This window comes from Typopeltis vanoorti, chromosome 18, assembly GCF_054136105.1.
Source record: "Typopeltis vanoorti isolate ZY-2024b chromosome 18, IOZ_Tvanoo_1.0, whole genome shotgun sequence".
In the NCBI taxonomy this organism is placed as follows: Eukaryota; Metazoa; Arthropoda; class Arachnida; order Uropygi; family Thelyphonidae; genus Typopeltis; species Typopeltis vanoorti.
In genome coordinates, this window is record NC_143566.1 from 92824805 (window position 1) to 92847975 (window position 23171).

The window sequence follows — 23171 nt, forward strand, 5'->3', positions numbered from 1 at the left end:
TACAGTGCATCTTCTGACACCCTTTGGTCCCTTGGTATTGGCTTCTTGAGTATTTCACATTTCTTAGTGGAAAACGTGTTAGAAATGAGTTGAACTTACATTTCCATCAGCTGATAATGTTGTCCAGAGTTGAATTTTGGATAAGTGGTGTTTAACTAATTCATGAACGGACAGTCCATTGTTATGGCCTTCTATGATAACAGATATCTCGAAGGGTGCAAATTCTTCTCTAAGCATCACAGACAGCATACAGATGTATTGACTATATGGTATATCTAATTTCCTTATATAGGGGAACAGGAAATGCGAGACAACAGGTGTGCATATATTTTAATATGTCTCTCATCTACGGCTAAGGGTTTTTATTAATATTATTATTTTATTTTATAAAATACAGTTTATTTTTGCATTCGGAAATCATGCTCTAGAGATAAAGGCCCTTATCTTGTTTTGTATAATGAGACGTGGAGTTTCCATAATTATAAAATCACACGTGCACCAAAAGTAAAAATTATTTATTGTACAAATAATTTCATCTTATGTATCGTAAAGTATAAGTGTGATCGAAGAACAATAAAAATTATTTATTGAACTAATATTTTGTCTTTCGCTTTGTAAGACATCCTCAATGTGAGCAAAGAACAACAGTGAGGAATTCGAAGAAAAATCCTCACTGTTGTTCTTTGCTCACATTGATGATGTCTTACAAAGCGAAAGACAAAATATTAGTACAATAAATACATAATTTTTACTGTGGTACACGTGTGATTTTGTACTATCTTTACAACTTTATAGTAATGTAACGATCGTTACATTACTATAAAGTTCTAAAGATAGTAGATTATACTCTTGGGAGAAACATATAAAATTGAAAATAACATACATATATACTTATTGTAATAAATTTAAATCATGATGACATCATTTTAAACTTTTCTACCAAACCATTGGAAAATTAAATTAACACATTTTAATTTCTATGATCGTATATGGTATAAAGGTATGCTCAATAAACTGTAATTCTAAAGTCTGTCTTGCACTCTTTATAACGAGAGAGAGATGGTTTCTTCATTCACTGTGTGCCATTGTAGAACTTGCTCATGATGCAAGAGCACCGAATGGCTGTTTTTTCGTCTACCTCTTTCTCCTATGTCAAGGTCACGAATGCATTTTTCCCCTGACAGCAGTACATTGTACGATCCATCCTTCCTACTCGTTTTATATGTTTTGCACTGCTCCAACTTCGAGATCTCCCATAACTAATGTCATCTCACCTCTATGCTAGTGTCATCTTCAAAAGTCACGTTCAAACGTTATCAAGCGTTGTGCATTTTCCACAAAAAAAAAAACTAATTTCACCTCCCCTTATATTTAATAGTGCTCAGCTATTCAAACAATGTCCTCTCTCTCTTCTTGGACTGATATTCACCTGTAGCCTTCCTGACATAATCGTATCCACAGCCACCAAAAAAAAACATGGAGTCCTTTTCCGTTCAAGGCGTTACTTCTCCCCCATCTAGCTGCCAACTCTGTACAAATCCCAACTTGTCCTAACCAACCATACAATACTGTTCCCATATTTTGGGTCATGTACTACCTGAAAATTCTTGAAGCTGTCCAGAAGAGGCTAAATCGGCTAACCAATGATTCATATCTCTCAAGATAGTTTCAATCTTTTCCGGAGATACTTCCATGTTCTCTCTTCACTGCCATCCATTATCTCTTCGCTTCCTGGCTAAGCATATAATAACACGACTAGCAAATCAACTTCGGAGTAAAACAGCAAACCCACGAACCTGGTTATCCTACAGCTCGCCCCACCTCTATTCTGTGGAACAGTCTTCCTCTTGAAGCACTCCGTACTAGCTATTCCAGCTCGATCAATTTATTCTCTTTTAGCCACTGTCCACAAATGTCACTAATGTGTTAGGGTTACGGAAACTCTCGAGAGTGTGGATCAAATGTTATAAAAACATTTACATAGCAATAAGGAGAAATACGTGTTTAATCAAGTTCAGTTTGGATTTTGTGTATCGATGGGTGTTCTAAAAATAGAAGGAGATTCACTTGCATACTTTGCAAGGGATCCAGCGATTTAACATAGCATAACATTATCTTAGCCGGTCTGGTTGGCCGAGTGGTTAGCGTATCCATTCTCCAGCCAAGAGGCTGCTGGTTCGCATCCCGCAAGGCCATAGATGTTTGTAGTTGTCATACTAATTCTTTGCGGAAAGGGCATCGCACATATCCTTTTATGTGCAATTTTTGCATTTCTACTTCATTTCTACTCAAAAAATACACGTACATTACGTACGATATGTTATTACATACCTTTTTCTAATGAACACGATATGCCAATCTCGAACTGACAAATTCTGAGTGTAATTAAATATTTAGATTGCAAAAGTTTCATCTGCATTTCAACTTCGACAAAATCTACACATTAATGTATCCAGTAAGATGTTTTAAAAAGAGAGGTATTCGAAATAGGTCTGTAGTCTGTATGCAGCCAACCTGCAGCATTTCCACTGAAATATCATGTACTGTATGTGAAATATATGACGTGTTGCGCAAAGCATTTTTTGTGGGCCGAATGCGACCCGTGAGCAAAAAACCGTATTTCAAACATATTTGCATACTATGAGTTCAATGACATTTTTAAAATGATAAAAATCAAAACATGTACACCTTATCAATTGTTAGACAATCGATTAACATAATACAAGCAAAGTTATACTAATAGACTATAACTGCTGGTTATAGATAATTAATATTAGAATATCACTTACCTTAATAATATTTGAAGAGATGACATCTTCATGATTCCGTGATACTATACCATTTACTTTCTTGTAATAAAACTGATAAATATTTGCTGAAACATTCATTTGTTTTACATTTTTAAAATGCCACTTTCGGTTTAATGTTGACAATCGCCTATACTTAAGCCACAATATGATCAACTTTATCAGCATGTGCTGCTATATTCTGGTTACCAAAAAACAAAATAAATCCCTTGCATGCATTTAAGGTATAAAAAGTTAGCAAAATATACGAGATATAATACGGCTTAGGGATAAAATCATATTACGTACGATCAAGGCACGCGATTTCAGTTTTCAAAAGAGCCGCTTTGCCTACTACACTGGTGTCCAAAACCTAAAGACGAACACCATTTCTGAAGTTTACAGGCGCAAATTCAGACGAATCAGTTTGTGGGAATTTGTATAACTGACAATTTCGAGTAGAAAGCGGGTACACATTCAAATTTTCAAATCGCGCGCAAAGGGATCATGTGGTAGCACTCAACAGGATACAAAGCAAAATGCTGTGCTAAGCAAATTGTGTTTGAAGGAAGCTCTTTTCGTGAACAAATAATGTTGCAAACCTCGATGTCTTGTAATGTCTCAAAGACATCACCAGATGATTTCGAGCGAGGAAGAATTATTGGTGTGTTCTAGACGTTTGCTAAGAGGTCGGCCTCAATCTACGACGGAGCATTAAGACAGATTTCTAGTCTTTCGTTGTGTATAACGTTTCTGTACTAGCATCCCTGCTGATGAGAGCCTCCGTAGCTCAGTCGTTATAGACAAAGCCCTTTGGTCGGAAAGACATGGGTTGGATTCTCATCAGTGACGTGAGGAACCTTTATCTGGTCTCTTTCGATGAAAGGTGAGTTTAGCCGGTCTCATACGAATGTAGGTTTTTCTATTTTTTTCACCCTAAAACTCGGGTTTTTCGTCCCCCAGCACAGGCAAACTGGCCCCGTGAACACACGCATCTACAGACATAGAACACACCGGGAGGCATGGGGTCAACCACTTTATCTTCGAGACGGTTACAAGAATAAAAAACCCCGACACCATAAAAGATAGAATAGGAGAGGGATTAAGAAAGAAAGAAAAAAAGAAAGATCCCTGCTGATGTAAGTTTGACGACTTACGAAATTTGTAGGGATATAATAGCTTATTATTATTATTTTTTTTAAATTAAACTCTTTATTTACAATATAATGTGATCTCAATATCGGAAACTACCCACAAAACGTGAAGACAAATTTTTGGTTATAGCAGCAAAACATAATCGACGCAGCACTGCCGGTGAGCTTGCAAGTCGGCTCCATTCAAGCACAGGTACGCGAATATCTCGACAAACTGTGGCAAGACGTCTGCGACTAGTAGGGCTATACGCAAAGGCATGTAATCTTCCTTTTGTAATCCGTTTCTTACCAGCAATTCATCGTAAAGCACGTTTTCAGTGGTGTTGTATCCATAAAAATTGGACAAGACACCCAATGGGCTAATGTATTCTTTACAAATGAGAGTCGTTTTAGTCTTTCCTCCGATTCTAGACGACACTTCATCTGGAGTGAAAGTGGTACTGCTTACCATCGCGAAAATGTTCTTGAAAGGGTTAGACACGGCGGTGCTGAGGTCATAGTGTGGGAGGTATTATGCTTAATGGACGCACCGAGCTACAAGTGCTGGAAGAAGGGAATATGACTGGTGAACGATATTTCAAAAGTTCTTCAACGTCATGTTAGATTGTTCAGTGGTGCTGTAGACGAAGAATTCATTTTTATGTATGACAATGCTACACTACATCGTACACGAGCAGTGGAGATACTTCTGGAGACCGAGGATATTAATCGAATCGAGTGGGCAGCATGCTCCCCAAAATCTCAACCCCATAGAACACATTTGGGAAGCAATAGGGGGACGAATTGCATCAAACGGCATCGGAGACGCAAAACAAAACCTTATCCTTGCTCTGAAGGAGGGGGCCAGTTTGTCTCAAGAACTCCTGAATCACTTGGTGCGAAGCATGTACAACGTTGTGAGAGCTGCATCGCAGTTCGTGGAGGACATATTCCATACTGAAATGTCTCTCCGCATAGTTTTCTGTAAGCACTTTAGCACTTAAGAAATTTGTTTGCTTTTGTAAAAAATGTATTGCAATTTAATTTGTACGAAATTTTTAACACTTTTTTGTGTAATATAATTTATTAGTATGCTGGCAATAAATTTTGTCCATGTCTGGTTGTAGTCATGAAAATTTTTCATATACCGGTAAAAATGTAGTTCGTCCTTAGCTTTTGGACACCAGTGTATAATAAAGAGCCTAAAAGCCTTCATTATCTTGGTTTAGATATTTTGGAAAGAATATATAGGGATATATTAATTTTTTTATTATAACTGTATTTAAATTTTCCTGAGGGCTTTTAACAGACGGAGGAGTGGATTACACTAATTAAAAAACAAACTTTGCCCTGTATCCAGATGGAGAGATCCATCGCGTCTCAGATGTATTTCCAATACAAATCTTTCCACATTTCGGACTTCGATAGGGACACATCTTTTGCAAGGGGACATTTCTTTAAGTTATGGCAAGTATAATTATTTAATTTTTAGATGCAGCAATTATTACAAAAACACGTAAGTTTTTTATACTTCATCTACAAAAAATAATTAAGGTTCAATTATTTCTTGCAATTCGGCAAGAGGATTGTCTTTATTCTGCATCCTCCCAATGTAAGAGGGTTAAAATTATCGGTCACCTCAAGATTTCCGAAGGAATTTATCTAGTATTAGAGAACCACTTACCCGTTGACAGACGTCCTTGTCATGAACCAGCACAGCAGGGATTTGGCGAGGAGGTGAAAGAGCTGAGTGAAGATCCAGTCTGACTTCTCATAGCATTTCTCCAGAAAGGCTTCTGTGTCTTCATCGGGGCCGCTTGGGGTAAAGAACTCACGTAGCTCGGGATCCACTTGATTCAAGTCACACTGGTACCACTACAAAAAATAAGAGAAAATACAAAAGTAAGAACTATCATCGTACTTTCTGCAGCTCAACAGCTTCTTTGAGAGGAAGACAAGTTCAAATTTCCTTATAAGATAAGAATACTAAGCAAAGAAACTTAGCAAAAACTACTAACATATGCATTAATGATATCGCACATTACAAAGACGAACCTTCATCATGTTATGTTTAATAACTGAAATTCCCGAAGGGTCTCCTAGCAAGTCTCTAGCAATACTAATGACAAATATCTTGGCAGAGTATTATTCCTTAGCAAAGAGTCACCTAGAGTGTTTTAAGACACAAAAGCACACACATTTTTCTTTAATAAGTTCTAGTAATAGCCTTTCACCTACGATTGTCTGTAAAACAGTGGCATTATTCTACAAAGTACTAACAACAACGATGCCAATGGAAAGCTACGTGTTCATCTTTGTGAGTTACTTCGCTTATATTTTGCACTTCGATTATAATCTTCATGAAGAAGACAGAATAGTAAGTGGTTTTCTGTGGTATGTTACTACATACCACAGTATGTTATAATAAACCGTCCAAAGTTAGTTTCTGGAAATGAAGACGAAATAAAAGAGATAAATTCAACATAATACAAAAGAGGTCAGAAATACAATTATTTAAACACTGAAATAAGCTAAATCAGATAAATAAATAACACTTTAAAATTAAATGGAACTTCAAGATGAAATCACTTCATTCGCAAGTAATTCTTTGCACAGAAAATGGATTAGAAATGGTAATTAATATCATTAATTTAAAAAAATAACAGTCTTTTTAAAAAAATTAATTCTAATATATTTGTTTTACAACTGAAATACGTTTGGCTCGAGCAAAAATTAACATGCTCTCCTTAAAAGGAATTTAAAAATATCTCCTCGGCTAATGTTGCCGGCAGTACACACTCTTTTACAATGTTTCTCAAAGCTCTGGTTTTCCTTACTTCGAATGGGCTCAAACCTTGTCGTTTTTGTTTAGAACGCATCAGGAAAATTCCCCAGTCAAGCTATTCAAATGCATTCGCTGTCATGAAAATCTTCAGTATTATGAAAACATTAATCAATAATCAAATTTTAAGTTCCGAAGTGTAAACCCTCTCTGGTAATAGCAATAAATGAAATAAATAAATAAACATTACTCAGTCCAATTATATGTAATTTGCTAAGAGTGGAATGAACTGCACCGAACAGAGATAGTCATTACTAGTTTATGTTATAAGGCTGGTTTTAAGGAAACGTGAAAAGTACAAAACGAAACATCCTAAGAAAAGAGCACGAGCTTTATTGCATCCTCTGATTGAGTCACCTTAAGCAGTGGACAATGCATTCTATTGATTCACTTGTTGCCGAAAGTGAATGTCTTGCAGAAAGAATGCCTCACACTGCTGGGTAAACTAATCACACGCCGAATATACAATTTAGCGTCGGACTAATAAAGCAGTTCTTTTGATACTTGTTAGAGAAACTAAAGATCTCTTAACTCACTAGACAAATCTAGTTGACGCTACTAGACTTCGATTTTGGCCTTATCTAGTTTTCTTAAACTGTACAGAGTAAGTGCAAACTGACAAAACCAGTAATAATAATAAACCAAATAATGGCCACTGAAGAACATAGCATAGACAATATGGTGTCAAAGAAACTGGACCATGAAGCAGAAACACCTAAAATCTTCTCATGGGACATACAACTTCAGGACTACGCATCCATCAATAAACAGCTTGACTTGTTTTAATGACTATTAGCGTTGTGGGTGGGCCAGGATAGATAAAATTGAAACCCTGTTCAAAAGACCAAATATGTTTTTTCATTGACTTCAAGTCTCCAATAGCGTTACAAAAAGACAAATAGTATAAGGAAAGATCCATCGAGTGAGTTGGGAAATGCTGAAAAATCTTTCATAGACTCAGGACCTCTTCTTATGTAACTTTCTGGGTCTTCTGACAGAGGGACTTGAAAAGTGACATTTCCAGTTCAAGTATGCAAGGGATAGTACGGAAATGGATTAACCACGAACCTAAGAATTCTTTCGTCAAGAAATTCACTGCTTAGTAAATCAAAGGGATGAATGTCTCACCTGCCTTGGTAAATCAATGTGACTGGACGTATTACAGTTTGTGGTTGCCCTAATAGGAGTTTCTATCGAAGTATTTTTAGCTCCACTTTCCATATACAGTAATCCATTGTCATGTAAAGCAGGGACTCTTCAAATAGATTGTTACATATAACCACCGTATTTGGTTGCAAAAGAGAAGTATAATATCAGGCTGAAAGCTGACACAGGGAAATTTAACATTTTAGAAAAGAAGCTTTACTTAAAAAGGAAATTCAGCTTCTTGCAATACTTGATGTGGTAAAATATGTATCTAAGATTTTCAAAAGGGGAGGTTCAGCTTTTGTTCGAACGCAGGTGTTACATTTATTATGCTATTAATATTAATAGTCTAATACAGGGGTGATCACAGTGCGGCAGAAGTGTTACGTGAAACTTTTCTATCTGGCAATTCGATTTTTGTTTTTAATTCTGTTTCATTATGTTTGTTAATTATCAATGATTTGCTTTTATAAAAACGGGAGAAGTAATTAAAAAGTATATTGTAATTTGCTGGCCCGGTTGGCCGAGTAATTAGCATATCCACTTTTCAACCAACAGGCTTTAAGTTCGAAATGAAGGAGGAGTTAAACTTTGTCGGCTAGACTACCACTCAGCTAATTGGAGGATTGAAATGGATTGAAAAAGTTCTACGTTTGGTCTCTAGAGTATGGTTTCCAATTTAGGCAAATATACTAGGGGGATCTCCCCCCGGCGCCCAACCCCCCCGAGTTCCGGGCTGGTAGGCCGGTTCTTTATGAACCTCGCTTTAATTATTCAAAATCACGAAATGAAAATAAAATATTTACTATGTAATTAGTTATGACATGCGCGTTATGCTAATTTCAGTAATGAATACTAACAGGTACTGTTCTAATGGTCGACATTGAGTTTAATTGTTGTACTCCTGAAACGATAAAATTGTTGTCTCATGAAGGTAAAAACACATTGTTGGACGTTTCAAAACAATGAAGACGTGACATAAAACCGTGACAAATTTTGTTTCAAATTTCGGCTTATCGGCTTAAAGATTGTTGTCTCATGAAGGCAAACACATTGTTGGACGTTTCAAAACGTGACATAAAAACGTTTCAAATTTTGGCTTATCTTTTTATATATAGAGAGTGGATATATACACAATATAGAAAACTAATAAAAAAATTTATTCCATCCATGTATTGAAGCAATATATGCTTACAATATTTCGTGGATGAGAATCGAAAACAAAATAAAAATAAAATGAAACATGATTCTGTTTGGTAGCTGCAAGCTCAATTGCAGACCTGGCTTGTCCAGTGGTAGTGGTTCCTCTTTTTCAAGCAAATGGACGTGGGATTCCAATCCTAATGCAGCATATGCCTGTAAAAGTATTAGATGGACATCCATATAACAAAATGTATAACAATTACACAAATCAATATGCAAAGCATAATAGGATAATACAAAGATACGGACAATCAAGGCATAATATATGGGATAAAACACACACACACACACACACACACACATCGAATAAGGACAAAGTGAAGCACTAATTAATTGAATATTTTTGCATTGGTTAATTTCTCATTTTATACACTTTTTCTAAACAAATTTTCAATATTCTTATAGAAATTTAAGTGCTCTCTGTGATCAGATTTCTGTATGCGTTTATGTTGGTTTCGTTTCGTATTAAGAGAGGTAAGTCATTGAAGATTTTTGTAGCCAAATTGATATAATGTTCGTGTATTATTTCTTTTTTTGCGCTTTAGGGATTATACATTGTAAGCCCACTTTTAGGCAGACGTATCTTTTCTAATGCTGACGCTGATTATTAGAATTTAGCAGAAGTGGTATCCTATAGATATATAATTGTATAAGTGGTAAGACATTTAATAGGATACATTTGGTGTTCACTATATTGACTGTTGGTTAAAATATGTATTAATTTATTTTATAGAGAGATTAGTGTTGTGGCACGTTCCTCCCCAGCTTAGTACACATTATAAGTCTGTATCCAGGAGAAATACAAATGTTCTTAACATTGTTACAGTTAAGAATCTTTTTAAAAGGAAGACTCGAGATAGCATGAATCTTAGTCTGTTGCATACTTCTCTAATTTGTGGTTTCCAGCTTCGGTTGTTGGTAATTCTTAATGCTTAACAGTATTCATGTTTTCTATCTCCGTGCAGTTACAATTTAAATTACTTTTACAATTCCAGTTATGCGGGAATGTATGGATGAAAAAAAATGTTTTTACTGATTAGGTGTATTTCTGAGTTTAAAAATGAAAAATTTTGTTTTTTCAGCATTGAGAGGAACGAAACCAGTTATTCACACGAAACCAGTTTATCACTGTTTTCTGATCTGTGTTGACAATGTTTTGCATTTCATTTACAGAATTTGCAGTTAAATTCAATGAGGTGTCATCTGCAAAGGTGTTTACTTTACTTGATAAATGTACGAAGTCCTTGATGTAAATTATAAATAATATTGGCCCAAGCACAGAACCTTGGGAAACACCACAATTTAGCTAAATGAAATTACTATAGCTTTCGTTAATTTTTACCTGTTTGTGATCTAGACGTTTGTTATTACATTAATGTCATTATTATAAAAAAAATGCGTATGTGAGCGTGCACACGAGTGTGAGATTATTATTTATTTACTTTTATATCAGTGCTTCTGAAAAATCTTTCTGACCTAGGATTGCGGTTTGAGATTAAGTCACGCGGATTTGTTTTTCAGGGTATATTTCAGGATATATTACAACCCCAATGGACATTATCCTTGTGTGAAAAATATTTACATTTAGGCATTTCATTCCCGAAATCTTTATTAAACGTTAAACAATGTTTCACCAAAATAAATCTGTGATATCTGCGAGATTCAAAATTATATCTGTGATATCTGCGAGATGGAAATGTATCTCGAGTACCAGTCTAGCATATGTCCCTATAGGACAGTGGGGAGGTGCGTGTGCTAAGTAGACATGTCATGCTATTACATTAATTTCATTATGCATATTCATGAAATACATGCGAAAACCAAGAAGGCAAAGTATAATCGTAAATGAAATAACAGTTTTTTTTAATTATCTTTACATTTTCTTTATCTTTACAGTTTTGTAGCACAATCTCGATAATTCCCAATTAATAATAATAATAAAAAGACTGCAGAATAAAAAGTCGATCGGTCTAGGCATTCATTTCACAAAGAGCTGTTCAGTCTCATAACATTCAGCGGCATAAATCTTAGAATCAACATACGAAACTTAAAATAAAAGTATATTAAAACTTTTACATACAGCTGCTAATCGAATCCTTTATTATGAATCCAACATTATTTCAAAGCCGAATATATAAAAACCACAAGAGTTTCGTGCCGAATATAAAAGTATTGGCAGATCCAAACGTAAGCAACCTCTCAACTCGTGGTAAAGGTGGAGCAGGTTATGATCACTTTCCTTAGTATTTTTTCTGATACAAAGCACATCTCCTTGTGGACATGTACGATGTTATGCATTATGGGAAGGGGTCACTATCCAGACCGGTTTCGACCTTCGTTGAGGTCTCGTCAGTGGAAACCAGACCCAGATGTAAAATACTCAGGTTGAAGTGATGCAGGTCATTCTTTCCCATACGAGTTGCTAAAAGGTGTCACATCTTAAAAGTTACCAAGATTACTGAAATAAAGCGCCAAAAGGCTTCACTTCGGTGATGCAAACTTATACAAATTAAGTGGATACTGAATCCAACATTATTTCAAAGCCAAATATAGAAACTACAAGAGTTTCGTGCCGAATATAGAAACTATAAAAGTATCGGTGGATCCAAGCGTAAGCATCCTTTCATGACAGGGGCAACTCGTGGTAACGGAGGAGTAAGTTCTGATCACTTTCCTTTTAAGATGTGACATCTTTTAGCAACTCGTATGGGAAAGAATGACTTCTGCATCACTTCAACCTGAGTATTTTACATCTGGGTCTGGCTCCTACTACGAGACCTCAACAAAGGCGAAACCAGTCTGGGTAATGATCCCTTCCCATAATGTATAGCATCATACATGTCCGCAAGGAGATGTACTTTGCATTAGGGAAAATACTAAGGAAAGTGATCAGAACTTACTCCACCTTTACCACGAGTTGCCCCTGTCATGAAAGGTTGCATACGCTTGGATCCACCGATACTTTTATAGTTTCTATATTCGGCACGAAACTCTTGTAGTTTCTATATTCGGCACGAAACTCTTGTAGTTTCTATATATTCGGCTTTGAAATAATGCTGGATTCAATATCCACTTAATTTGTATAAGTTTGCATCACCGAAGTGAAGCCTTTTGGCTCTCTATTTCAGTAAGCCTTTATTATGAGTTTCAGAATGTCCTAGAATATCGTCAGAAGAAACGTATAAACCAACAGTGGAAAGCTGCATATAGGTCGTTTCATATACATAAAATTATGTACAGTTAATCTTATTAAATGATTATTAGTAAATTAATAATTCATTTTAGCAGATCTCTGATGATAAATTTTATTAATGTGCATCCTGGTTAAAATAGATGGCATGACAGGCACACGAAGTATCCAAAATGAATTCTGCTTCTCTGATAGAGAATGCCTAAAAATTTTGCTAATGGTGTTACGAAATACTCTGGACACTGGTGAACAGAGTAGAGAGAATCTCGCAATTACTGTAACACGCGCAAGACCAATTTAAACTTTAAATTATACTTTATTTTTTTTTAGTCTCCTGTGATTAACGAGGAGTGGAAAGGGGCGTAGAAAGCGAGCCCGTCCCTAGTGTTTCTGATATTTCATTGTGCTGCTTTATCGTTTCTGCTGAACAAGGTCAGTTTCCTGTTGCAGTCTTGTAGGTTTTCAGTGGAGTTATTTGCTTTAAACGAGAGTTCTCAAATCTACCACTTCTATACAGTACTAACAGACTGCGGCTAACAGAAAGAAAAGAAAAGAAAAAAGAAAAGAAAAGAAAAAAAAAACTGAAGGCGCCGAAAAGGGCAGGAACTATCCGCCCCAAAAACATTAGGAGAAACAGTGTACGTTCCCACCGGCCAGCTTGGCAAAATGCTTTATTGTGCGGAAGTTGACCACCGAAATTCCATTTATCGCCGATACAGGGGAATGGCCGCTGGAGACCTTTTGCAGCGAGCCGTAGCGGCCAGTTGGGTGCTCGCTGTTTAATTGCGTGTTAGACCAAACCATTAAGAAGGCTGTAACGGTACTTATTTCTTAGCTACTGCAGCGTTAAGTCAACAACTAGGCGACCAGGCAGGCCTTTAAATCGCCCTCTTTTCTTGCCCACTTTTATTATGATGAGGAAAGGGTTCGCAGATCATCCGCTTTGGTCACCTTAAACCATGAAGTTTGTGTGCCACTTTAATTTTATTAATCAATGAAATTCCTCGCAAGTAGGACGCAGGGCACACGTCGATAGTCGCCTTTTCTATCTATCGTGCACTTGCATGTCATTCTATCTGTAATGCGTGTCCGTCTATGTTTATTTTCGTGCTTGTCCTCCATATGTGGTTAATGTTCAACGTAGACACTCACCAAGATATTCCTTTGAATGTCATTTAGTTCGAAGCAACACACACCACACACACACACACACGAGCTAAAGTCCTGCGTAGCGTGAAATATAACTTGTGTGAACTTTACCTAACTTCAGAGCATAAATTCAGCTCTGAGCGCTCTTTTCTTAATGTGTTGACATTTCGGGTGTGAATACGGAACATTTAGGCTGTGAATGACGACAGGTAGCCCAGCTAATGGTAAACAGAAGGTAAAACTGTGAACGAAAATAGCTGCAAAAAGTTTGACGATACTTGAAGCAATTGTGAAGTGATTAAAGGTGGGGGAGTATGAAATGTTAGGAATTGAAGTGAGAAAGGGGGATAACACTGAAGACTGGATTTTTTTTTGAGTCGTCCCTAGATCGCAAAGCATATCGTTAAATATAAACACAAATGACCTATAAAAGTATTGAACTAGTCGATATGGAATGTTCATAATCTCCAACAAAAACAAATAAACAAAGGCACGATATAAGAATAAAAGTTAAATGATAGAATGTAGACAATTTTGAACGACTTAACATGAAGAAAAATTGCAAATATAATTTTTTTTCTTCTTCAAAAGGTCCTATTGATCTCTTCTAACCAATGAAGTTAAGAAGTCATTCTGGGGTATGTATGAAAAATGTTGCAAATTGTCGTACTGCCATTACGCTTCCAGTTTTCTCTATTTCCTATTATGTAAATGCTACATACTACATATGCAATTCCATCCCATTTTCCCCTTCGTGCTGGGCTCAGTGACCAGGGCCAAGTTACTTGGCCCTGCTATGGCTGTAAATTCGATGTATTCTGGTTGGTTTACCTGTTTTGAGAGATGACACTGCCGTCTCCGTTTGAGAATGGTTGACTTTAGATGAAAAGGTGTATTAAAGATTCTTGGCATCCTAGGTGGAATTCGCACTCAGGTCTTTCTCCCCCAAAAGGGGGGGGGCACCGTCTGTACTGATTGAACTATGAAGCCTCCTCTTACTACATATTTCGGTACGAAATGTATGTAGATATGACTCTTCTACTGAAATAGTCTGGTGATTTTCATCTAAAACATTCAACAGGCATGTGCAGTCTTCTTTCACAAGTTCATTCACATTATAAGTTCTGTGACTTTGGCAGTCTCATCTCGGAAAGCCTGGAGTGACATTTTTTTTCACGACTTTCAAAGCAGTCTTTTGATTTACTACAGTCGACGGATAACACTTCTAAGAGAGAATGTACTTCAACTCTAAAGAAACAAGAACTGGATGTCATTGACTAATTTGCCCACTGAAGAAGAAAGTCTTCGAAAAGTTGCCTCGGCAACTTTACGCCCTACAGATCAACTCAGTTTCAAAAGACAGTGTCTGACTTTTCAGAAAAATATGCTTAGCCCATCTTCACATGCAGCCTATCACTCTGAAAGGACAACAAAGGTTTATCATCTTGTAAGCAGTTCGGATGATCTCTGCAACTCATTATGGGGCGAGGGATCTCCCTACTAGTGTATCAGATATCTCAATAGGCGAATTGAAGTAATGGAGTCCAAATGGGCAACAGTTATCTCTTTTTAAACCCAAAAGAAAACTAGTAATGACCTTCGTTTGAAACTGTACTTAGTTTCTTTAATCATGATGCTGCTGTTGCTGTTGTTTGGCCTATATATATATAGTCCTATTTATCATATCTTCCTCCAGCATTTCATCACACTTTTGCCCGGGTTAATCTTCGGTCTCTTTGCTACTTTCCATATGAAAACTCAATCATTTTATGCTCTGTTATAGATCATTTCAAACTACAGACAATACAGGAAAACATCCACTCTTTGTCATTCGATTGCAATACTGGATTTATACCGACTATGTAATGATTAGGATATACCGATTAAGCTACTCTCTCATTCCTTACGGAAATGAGATAATTTTGACATAATTCTATATGAGGAATATAAAAATAATATCCATATTGTAAGCAGTTCGGATGATCTGGTTAATCTTCAATCAACCACAGTTTGTTTATGAAAGCGTCTTTTGTTTAGTAGAAATCAGCAGCGTCGAGTTACACTGAGAAGTTTAATAATAGTTCGACACATACCATCCAGAGTAAGCATGGGAGCAGGTACCATTTTCCAACGAGACAGATTCGTTCATATATAATGATCAAACTATCAGGAAAACTAGTAGACAGACTGTACAGCAGCTACTTTGAGCTCCACGCCAACTTTTGCGCCCATATAATTTAGAATTTGCTAAATTATAATGCTGCTTTGGTGTAACTGCCCAATCGTTGTCACCTAAAGGATAGGGTGTGTGATTTTTATAATTTACGAATAGTACATGCTCAATAAGTCTATGTAGGGGAAGAGGTAGCGAATTGAAATTGAAATCTGCGAAAGTATTCGCATTCAAGAAAGTAAAAAGAATTGCACTTTGGATGTAGTGTCCAAGCCTATACTCTCAGTATCTTATAGTAAGTGTACATTGCATTCAAGAGGACGGTTAAGGGCTACACATTCGTCAACGCTATTTGTTATCCTACTAAAAGAAAGCCTGGAAACTGTAAGTAACTGCGATTTAAGTTTATAAAATATTTCCTTCTTTTCTGCAAAGTCGAAGCATGTTCAAAAATTTCATTCTATTTCATGTTCATGAAACAAAATACCCAAATTTGCTACCAGCATCCATGATATGTTTCTAGTTCTTACACTACCACATACGTAATATCTGGAAGTAGCAGGGTTTCCTTCCTGGAAATTTGGGTTTGTCATCCAATAAAACAAGCAAATTAGTGAGAAAAAAACAACATAATTAACACATTATATACTGACTTCATAATAGTTTATTTATCACCTAAATAAACAATCTAAGCTTCGGATGAAGACAATACAGAGTACCAATGGACCTGAAGGTTACAATATTCTACTGAACTGAATCCACGATTTCAAACCTAGTTATGTATGCACCATCAAATGAGGCGCATCGATAAGAGCTGAATCACCCTGTGAGAGAGAGACTTGAATCTTACTCAAAACTCCAACTGCAATCGTAGCGTCTAGACTTCCTTGAAAAAACACGAAGTGGTCTACGAAGACCACTTTATTCAAAAAGTGTCAGCAAAATTTTAAATGATTTTTGTGAATAAAACTTTGCACTATTCATTTTTGTGCGAGTGGAAAGAATAGTTTTCACATCCACCATTTTCTTAAGTTGAGAAAGTTCTAGTGCTATCGCTCCACATTCCATTTGATGAAAAAAGCTCAATGTTTTACGTAAGAAATGATTGTATTTAAAGGGCAAGTTCTTAAGAATAAGTGGTAAAAATTAAAGAAGGCTCACAAATTCATATTCTTTCGATGATATGTTAAGATTATATTGAAAAAGCAACATGAAAGACTTTCAGATTGTTTAGTTTCTTAAAAATTACAATTAAAAAGATAATGTAAAGAAATGATAGAGGAATATAAAACAGTGGGATGCAACAGGTCATTAAACATCCACGGTCTGCATTCCCATTTGGATTTCTTTCCCTAGGTGTCAGAGGCGAACACTATGAAAGATTTCCTCAGGATATTTCATGTATAAAACAATAATACTCAGGCAAGTGTAACTCCTATATTTGTTGATTTCTAATCAGAGAAACCCCATGCCAGCTATAAATGGAGGAGTTTTTATACGTAAGTAAATTCCACATTATGTGTGTGTGTGCTAGAGATTGATATGAAATGCAATATAACATTTCGACAGCGAACTCTTTCCCCTACATAAGAACAAATTTCTTGTTTCATTTTCATCTGACCATGTTGTTACTTCTCCAGAAAGCACATATTCTTTTGCTGAAGTTAACCCCTCTCCCACCATTTCCCCATATCCTTCCTTTATTAGTCTCATGGTTTTCTAAGTACTGGATCAGTATGTAGGAAAGTATACATGTATTAAGAATGCATTTCACACATTAGTCTTGAGGAATTGCAACTACGAAGACCTGACAATTTAGTGTATTGATAGGATGGCAAATAACGTATACATTAGTGATATATATATAAACACGTAATAACCCATGTAGAATGGAGAAATTTATAGGGAAACTGTATTAACATAACATCTTAAAAATATTCCACTTAAACATGGAATCTCAAACTATTTCTTTTAAACTGCTATAAAAATCGGAATGAAATTCAATAGCGATACAACATCACCTGAATTTGGCTTCTTTTATTCGTTCCCATAGGCTTGACAACAAACAGACAATACAAGACTTTCCTTTGGGATAGTTATAGTGTCCCATTCATAGGTTACTTGTTTCCTTACAGATTTTAACACAGCTTCTGAGTGTGATCGAGAAAGTAAGGAAATTTCTCTGTCACGTACACAAACCTGTAATATTCAACCACATAAAAGGGCTCTTCCTTACACGCTAGGCTTATTCAAAACAGAACGAAGTTTCTGAGCAACTCACTCTGATCAAATTCCTACTCCAAGTGTGAAGTTTTATGTTTCTGTGGGAACATAAAGTACCGCTTAGGCTATTACATGAAGCATGCAGAACAACAGAAAGTGGAGGTAGAGAATAATCTCAATGTAAAAAAAGAAAATTATCTGGATTTTATAGCGATGAGGTCAGGACATCATATTTGGGAAATGGATTTTATTTTTTTTTTAAATATTGTGTTACTAATTTGAAGAATTCTGAGAAAGTGAATGAAGAATACAGTGCTTAAATTAACTCTATCAATTGTTATTGTCACTTGCAACGAATAGAGAAAGTACACAGAATTTCTGAAAGTTTCAACTTTCATAATTCAAAGCAGTTGACATAGTAAACGAATTATGAGTTTTATTTGCGAACTGCACCTAACTACTGTATAGCCATGACAGAAGTTATAGCTAATTAACTAGTTAATTTTCAAAGCATTAAATTTTGTTTAGTTGGCTAGGTAAAGTCAAATGACGGATCATCGTCGCATATGAAACAAGCGATGATGCAGCTTGAAGGTTCACGTGACTCACTACGGAGAAGACGTCGAGGTGTCATTACACTGTTTCAATTTAATGTAGTAACTGCAGAAATCATAGCCCAACAGCCGTCCTTCCGATGTGCATATCCCAGCGTTCAAGGGACATAGTCGCACCCCAATATCCGCCTCAAGGCCGCAACGGAGAAACTAGGTCAAAGACTCGAAAATGACAGTTGCTATAAAGGACCGGTACGGCTTCCTTACACCAACACACCAGGTCAACAACCGTGCTGAAGGTCTGAGGTCCCCAGCTGGTGGTTTCCGGCCACAACGGCTCAATTTATAGGGCATAAAATACAATTCCCCTTTTCTGGATTTGTGCGACAATTGCCCATCTGTATTTATGCAGCAACAGTCCAGCATCAAACTTTCACTGCCTTTTCAGCTTACTATCATGCGTGCTAGTCTGCCAACCACAAAGATATTCAGTATTAGGGTTCTTTAGGAAGTAACCTACTTTGCAAAAATTAGCTGGTCATGGAAGAGAAAGTTTCACTGCCTGAGGAGACCATATAGTTCTAGAAGTCCCTCTCTCTCTCTCTCTCTCTACACACACACACACACACACAGTCCACAAGTATCCCTACTTCCTTGCATACACATTGGAAAACATGCAATACCCTTCGCAAAGAATTCAGGCATAAAAATATTATACCTTTATATTCTCAGTTGTCATTTTCTTAAACAAAAGTTATGTGCTTGCTTGCATACACTATCTTAAAAAGCAGTTCTTAAAAGAGATTTTTTTTTTTCCGAAATGCTTGCAAAATACTTGGAGATTTAACAAGAACACGTAAGATTTTTCAAGCTAGTAATCCCAGAGAAAACTATCTTGTTACGTATATTTGACGAATATTTAGATCCGAGTGAAAGATGTGAAAAACGAAGATTATGAGATGCTTATATGAGTTTTCAAGTACAAAAACCGGCCATTTTGAAGTAAATGAAAATCATAAGTAAGACATCAGTATGGAAATGTTATCAAATACAAAAAAATTGCCAAGGCTGGCGGTTGAACTGTTAAAAAGCAAATACAAGTGTTCCAATAAGCACATCATGTCAGTTTTAAGGGAGTTGTTACTGAACATTACCTCAGTATTTTACATCAGCGAAGAAGAAAAGAATATGCTTCATAATTTGAATTCATATTGCTCTTCAAGATGTATTAAAATTTTCTTTACAATTCTAATCTTTCACGTATCTTTGCGTACCGAGTTCAGAGCCCCGGTAACGTACTTGTGAAGTCAATGCCAATTCGTCCTTTTGGCTTCGAATCTCCTCTAAAAAAATCTCCGTGGGTAAGAAGAACAATTATAAGGGCTGTTCAAATATTAATGAGAAAGTGGCGTGGTTTTTCTTCGCGTAAACAAGGGATTTTCCATCACATAAACCAGACAAATGGCCAGAGAACACGCGCAATTAATAAACTTGCCTCATAATTTTAGTTGCATTGTCCATAATTCCAACGAATACTAATAAAACCCAAGTTTCAAGTTACAACTCCGACTGTGAACATCTCAGGGCTTTAAATATGTACATCATTCATATAACAATTTTCGTTTTGCATTTCATTTTACTAGAAAAAGATCTAAGTTCAAAATCATATCTGTGTGGAAGGAATTTTCTAAGCGTTTCTAGGCAAACGCTTCCTCACCAAGTGTCTCCTAAAAAATACAGCCTCTGCTTTTGCAAAAATAAAAAGAAAAGAAAAGAAATAAATAAATAATATATATATATATATATATATATATATATATACACACACATACACATAGGTTACTCCTCTCTCACACCTCTCTCCAATCCCTGTCAACACACGGCAACACTGCACTACATGTTTTTCCATCCATAGTGTGTAAAACATAAAAAATCACAAAGTTTACGATAGTGCTTCCCATACCTATATCTATTTGCTGTTTTTTAAATATATATCAATCCTACATACAAGAGGATGAGAAACCTATAAAGTCGTTAAAAAGAAAGACGGAACCTGTTGATATACTTTTTGAACAACTGGAGGTTGTAACCCATAAAGATTATTCCCAAAGCACAGAGACAGATGAGATGAAGGACTAGAAGTTGATTCGGCATGTTTGGAGCTGCACAATGAATGGATGTTAACAGCAGATACGCATGTTACGAACTTGAGAAAAAGTGGAGGAAAAAGTCAAAGGAAAAAGTGAGGACAGGCGTCATCAATTAACTGGATATTCTCTCCCACACGCTTCTGGACGACACTGAGTATACTAGAGAAAAATGTTCCCTTGAATTTTTGCTTGTCCGTGTGCGCAAGTTTTTCTGTGCGCTAATGTAACGATTCTCATATTACTATTGCTCTTTTTTTCGTCTAGCCGTAGCCTGTAAAATTGCGAGAACTAAATTCGCTTAATTCAGCGTAGACAAAAATCCGCCACCGTTTTCACCAATTCAAGTGATTGTACTGTCTAGATAGTAGACACTCGAAACAAATATGCCTCTGCAACTTGCTGACGTCAGCGTCAGTTTGCCCATACTGTGCAGGCTAAAAGACTAATCACACTGTATTAATTTGGAACGGATTAGAATAATGCTAGAGTGGAGACATTGAAGAAATTACTAAATAAAATGAGTAACAAATATGATTTATGAGATAATTCGTTTTCATAGCATACGAAAATTGACTAAATTCGAAATTCTGAAGGCTTTTTTTTTTTTTTTTTTCGTGCAGTGTTAGGACGGATTTTTTGGTGTGCGCGCACGAGTTCCTGGGAGGAAAAACCTGCCATCTTCGTATGATAAAAGTTCTTCTCATCCTAGACGGAATTCGAAACCAGGTTGTTGTTTTTTTTTTTTCCCCCGGCAAGTTGTCCGCCCAAACCGACTGAGCTATGGAAACTCTGACAGGAGTGGTAAAAGAACCTTGCTTCCGTGGAAAATAACACCTAGTTGTTTATAGCAGAGAAAGCTATGGGTGTGATAGCTTCCTCTGCTATAAACCATGCCAGAAAAGATAAGGATTATACAGGGACTGGACAATATAATGGAATCACTTGTTATACACAATTCTTCTTCTTGGAATTGCGTGTTAGGTAACTGTTTGCCTGTAACGTTTTCAAGGGTTCAAAAAGGCTTCTGCCCATCTCCTCCTGGGTCTTCCTCTTGATCGGTGTCCCTTTGGTTTATATATCCAGGCAATATTTGGCCATCTGTCCTCATTCGTTCTTTCTACGTGGTTTTTCCAGTTCTTTCTATCGTTTGCGATGTCTTCTGTTATGTTAATTATGGATAATTGTTTTCTTCATTTCTTATCTTGTCTATTCTTTTATAGCCTGCGAGCGGTCTTGTGAAATTTCATTTCTACAGCTTCCACTTGTCTTTTATCTCGTTCTCTCCAAGTCCATGTTTCACTGCCATATTTCAGAATTGGTTTCGCTATTATTTTATATAGTTTTATTTGGGTTGTTCTAGACATTTGTTTATTGAAGTGTCTGTTCAAAGTTCCAATGACTACTAGGAATTTTTGCTTTTTATATGCAATGTCGATTTCTCCATTGGGGCTGATGTAATTTCCTAGATATTTTATTTTGTTCACTTGTTCTATTACTTTGTTGTGGATGACTAGTTTGCATCTTTTAATTTCTTTACCTTGAAATATTACTGATTTTGTTTTTTGTATTTATTGAGATTTTCATGCCATACTGTTCTATTGGTTTGTTCAGTACGTGTAATTTTTCTGTAATTTTTCTTCATTTTTAGCAAAAATAATTTGATTGTCAGCATACAAAAGGCTGGTTAATTCTTTATTTCCTATTTTAATTCCTACGATTTTGTTTTTTTCCTCCGCTCTCTTGAAATTTTTTCCACACACACACACACACATATATATATATATATTGAAGAGTATTGGTGATAATCCACTTCCTTGAATGAGACATCTCTTGGTTTTACTTTTTTTTGGTTGTTTCATTATTAATTTTAATACAGCTTTCTTCCATTATATTTGCTACTGCTTTTGTGGTTTGAGGTGGAGCTTTCAATTCATACATTCTGATAATCCAGGAAGGCCATATATGTTGGCAGGTTAAATTCTATTCTTTTTTCTATAATTTGTTTGAGTGTAAATGTGGGATCTGTGTAGGATCTTCCTTTCCTAAAGCCACATTGTTCTTCTCCAATAATTTCCTTGGCCCATGGTGTTAATTTATTTTTAATTATAACTAGACGTATTTTATAGCATGTATTTAAGAAGGATATTCCTCTGTAGTTTCCACAATCCTTTCTGTTTCCTTTCACGAATATGTTTATGACTATTGCTGCCTTCCATTCTTGTGGGATGTTTCCTTCTTGCCATATTCTGTTTAAGAATTTAATTAATCGTAATTGAAATGGTTAGAGCTGTATGTGTATAGTTCTGAATTTATTCCATCTTCTCCTGTGGCTTTTCCATTTTTTAGTTTTTCCAATATTTTCTTTAGATCATTTAATTGGTTCTTGATTTGTTTCTTGACTTATTACTTGTTTTATTTCAAATTGATTATTATTGTTTACAAGCTGGATGTAGTGATTGGTCGATTCTTTTGTGGAGGGTCCTTCTAATTGCAGATTATCCTTTGTTTCTTGAGTTTTTTTTTTTTTTTTAATGATTTTATAGCTCTTTAGTTGAGGTCCATTTATGTCATGCTCTAATCTTGATACAAATTTTTCCCAGTCTTGTTTTCTGATTTTCCTGG

At 36.0% G+C, this 23171-nt stretch overlaps 1 protein-coding gene across 2 annotated transcripts in view; it reads right to left on the reverse strand.

Annotated features, from left to right (window-relative positions):
- The window catches only part of LOC150096937 (protein-L-histidine N-pros-methyltransferase), a 335127-nt gene that overhangs the window by 147510 nt on the left and 164446 nt on the right, over positions 1-23171 (reverse strand). For both annotated transcript variants that reach the window (XM_090408434.1, XM_090408435.1), the window contains exon 3: positions 5604-5794. In XM_090408434.1, coding sequence (XP_090264560.1) covers positions 5604-5794 — 191 coding nt within the window. The remainder of the gene's footprint in view (positions 1-5603; positions 5795-23171) is intronic.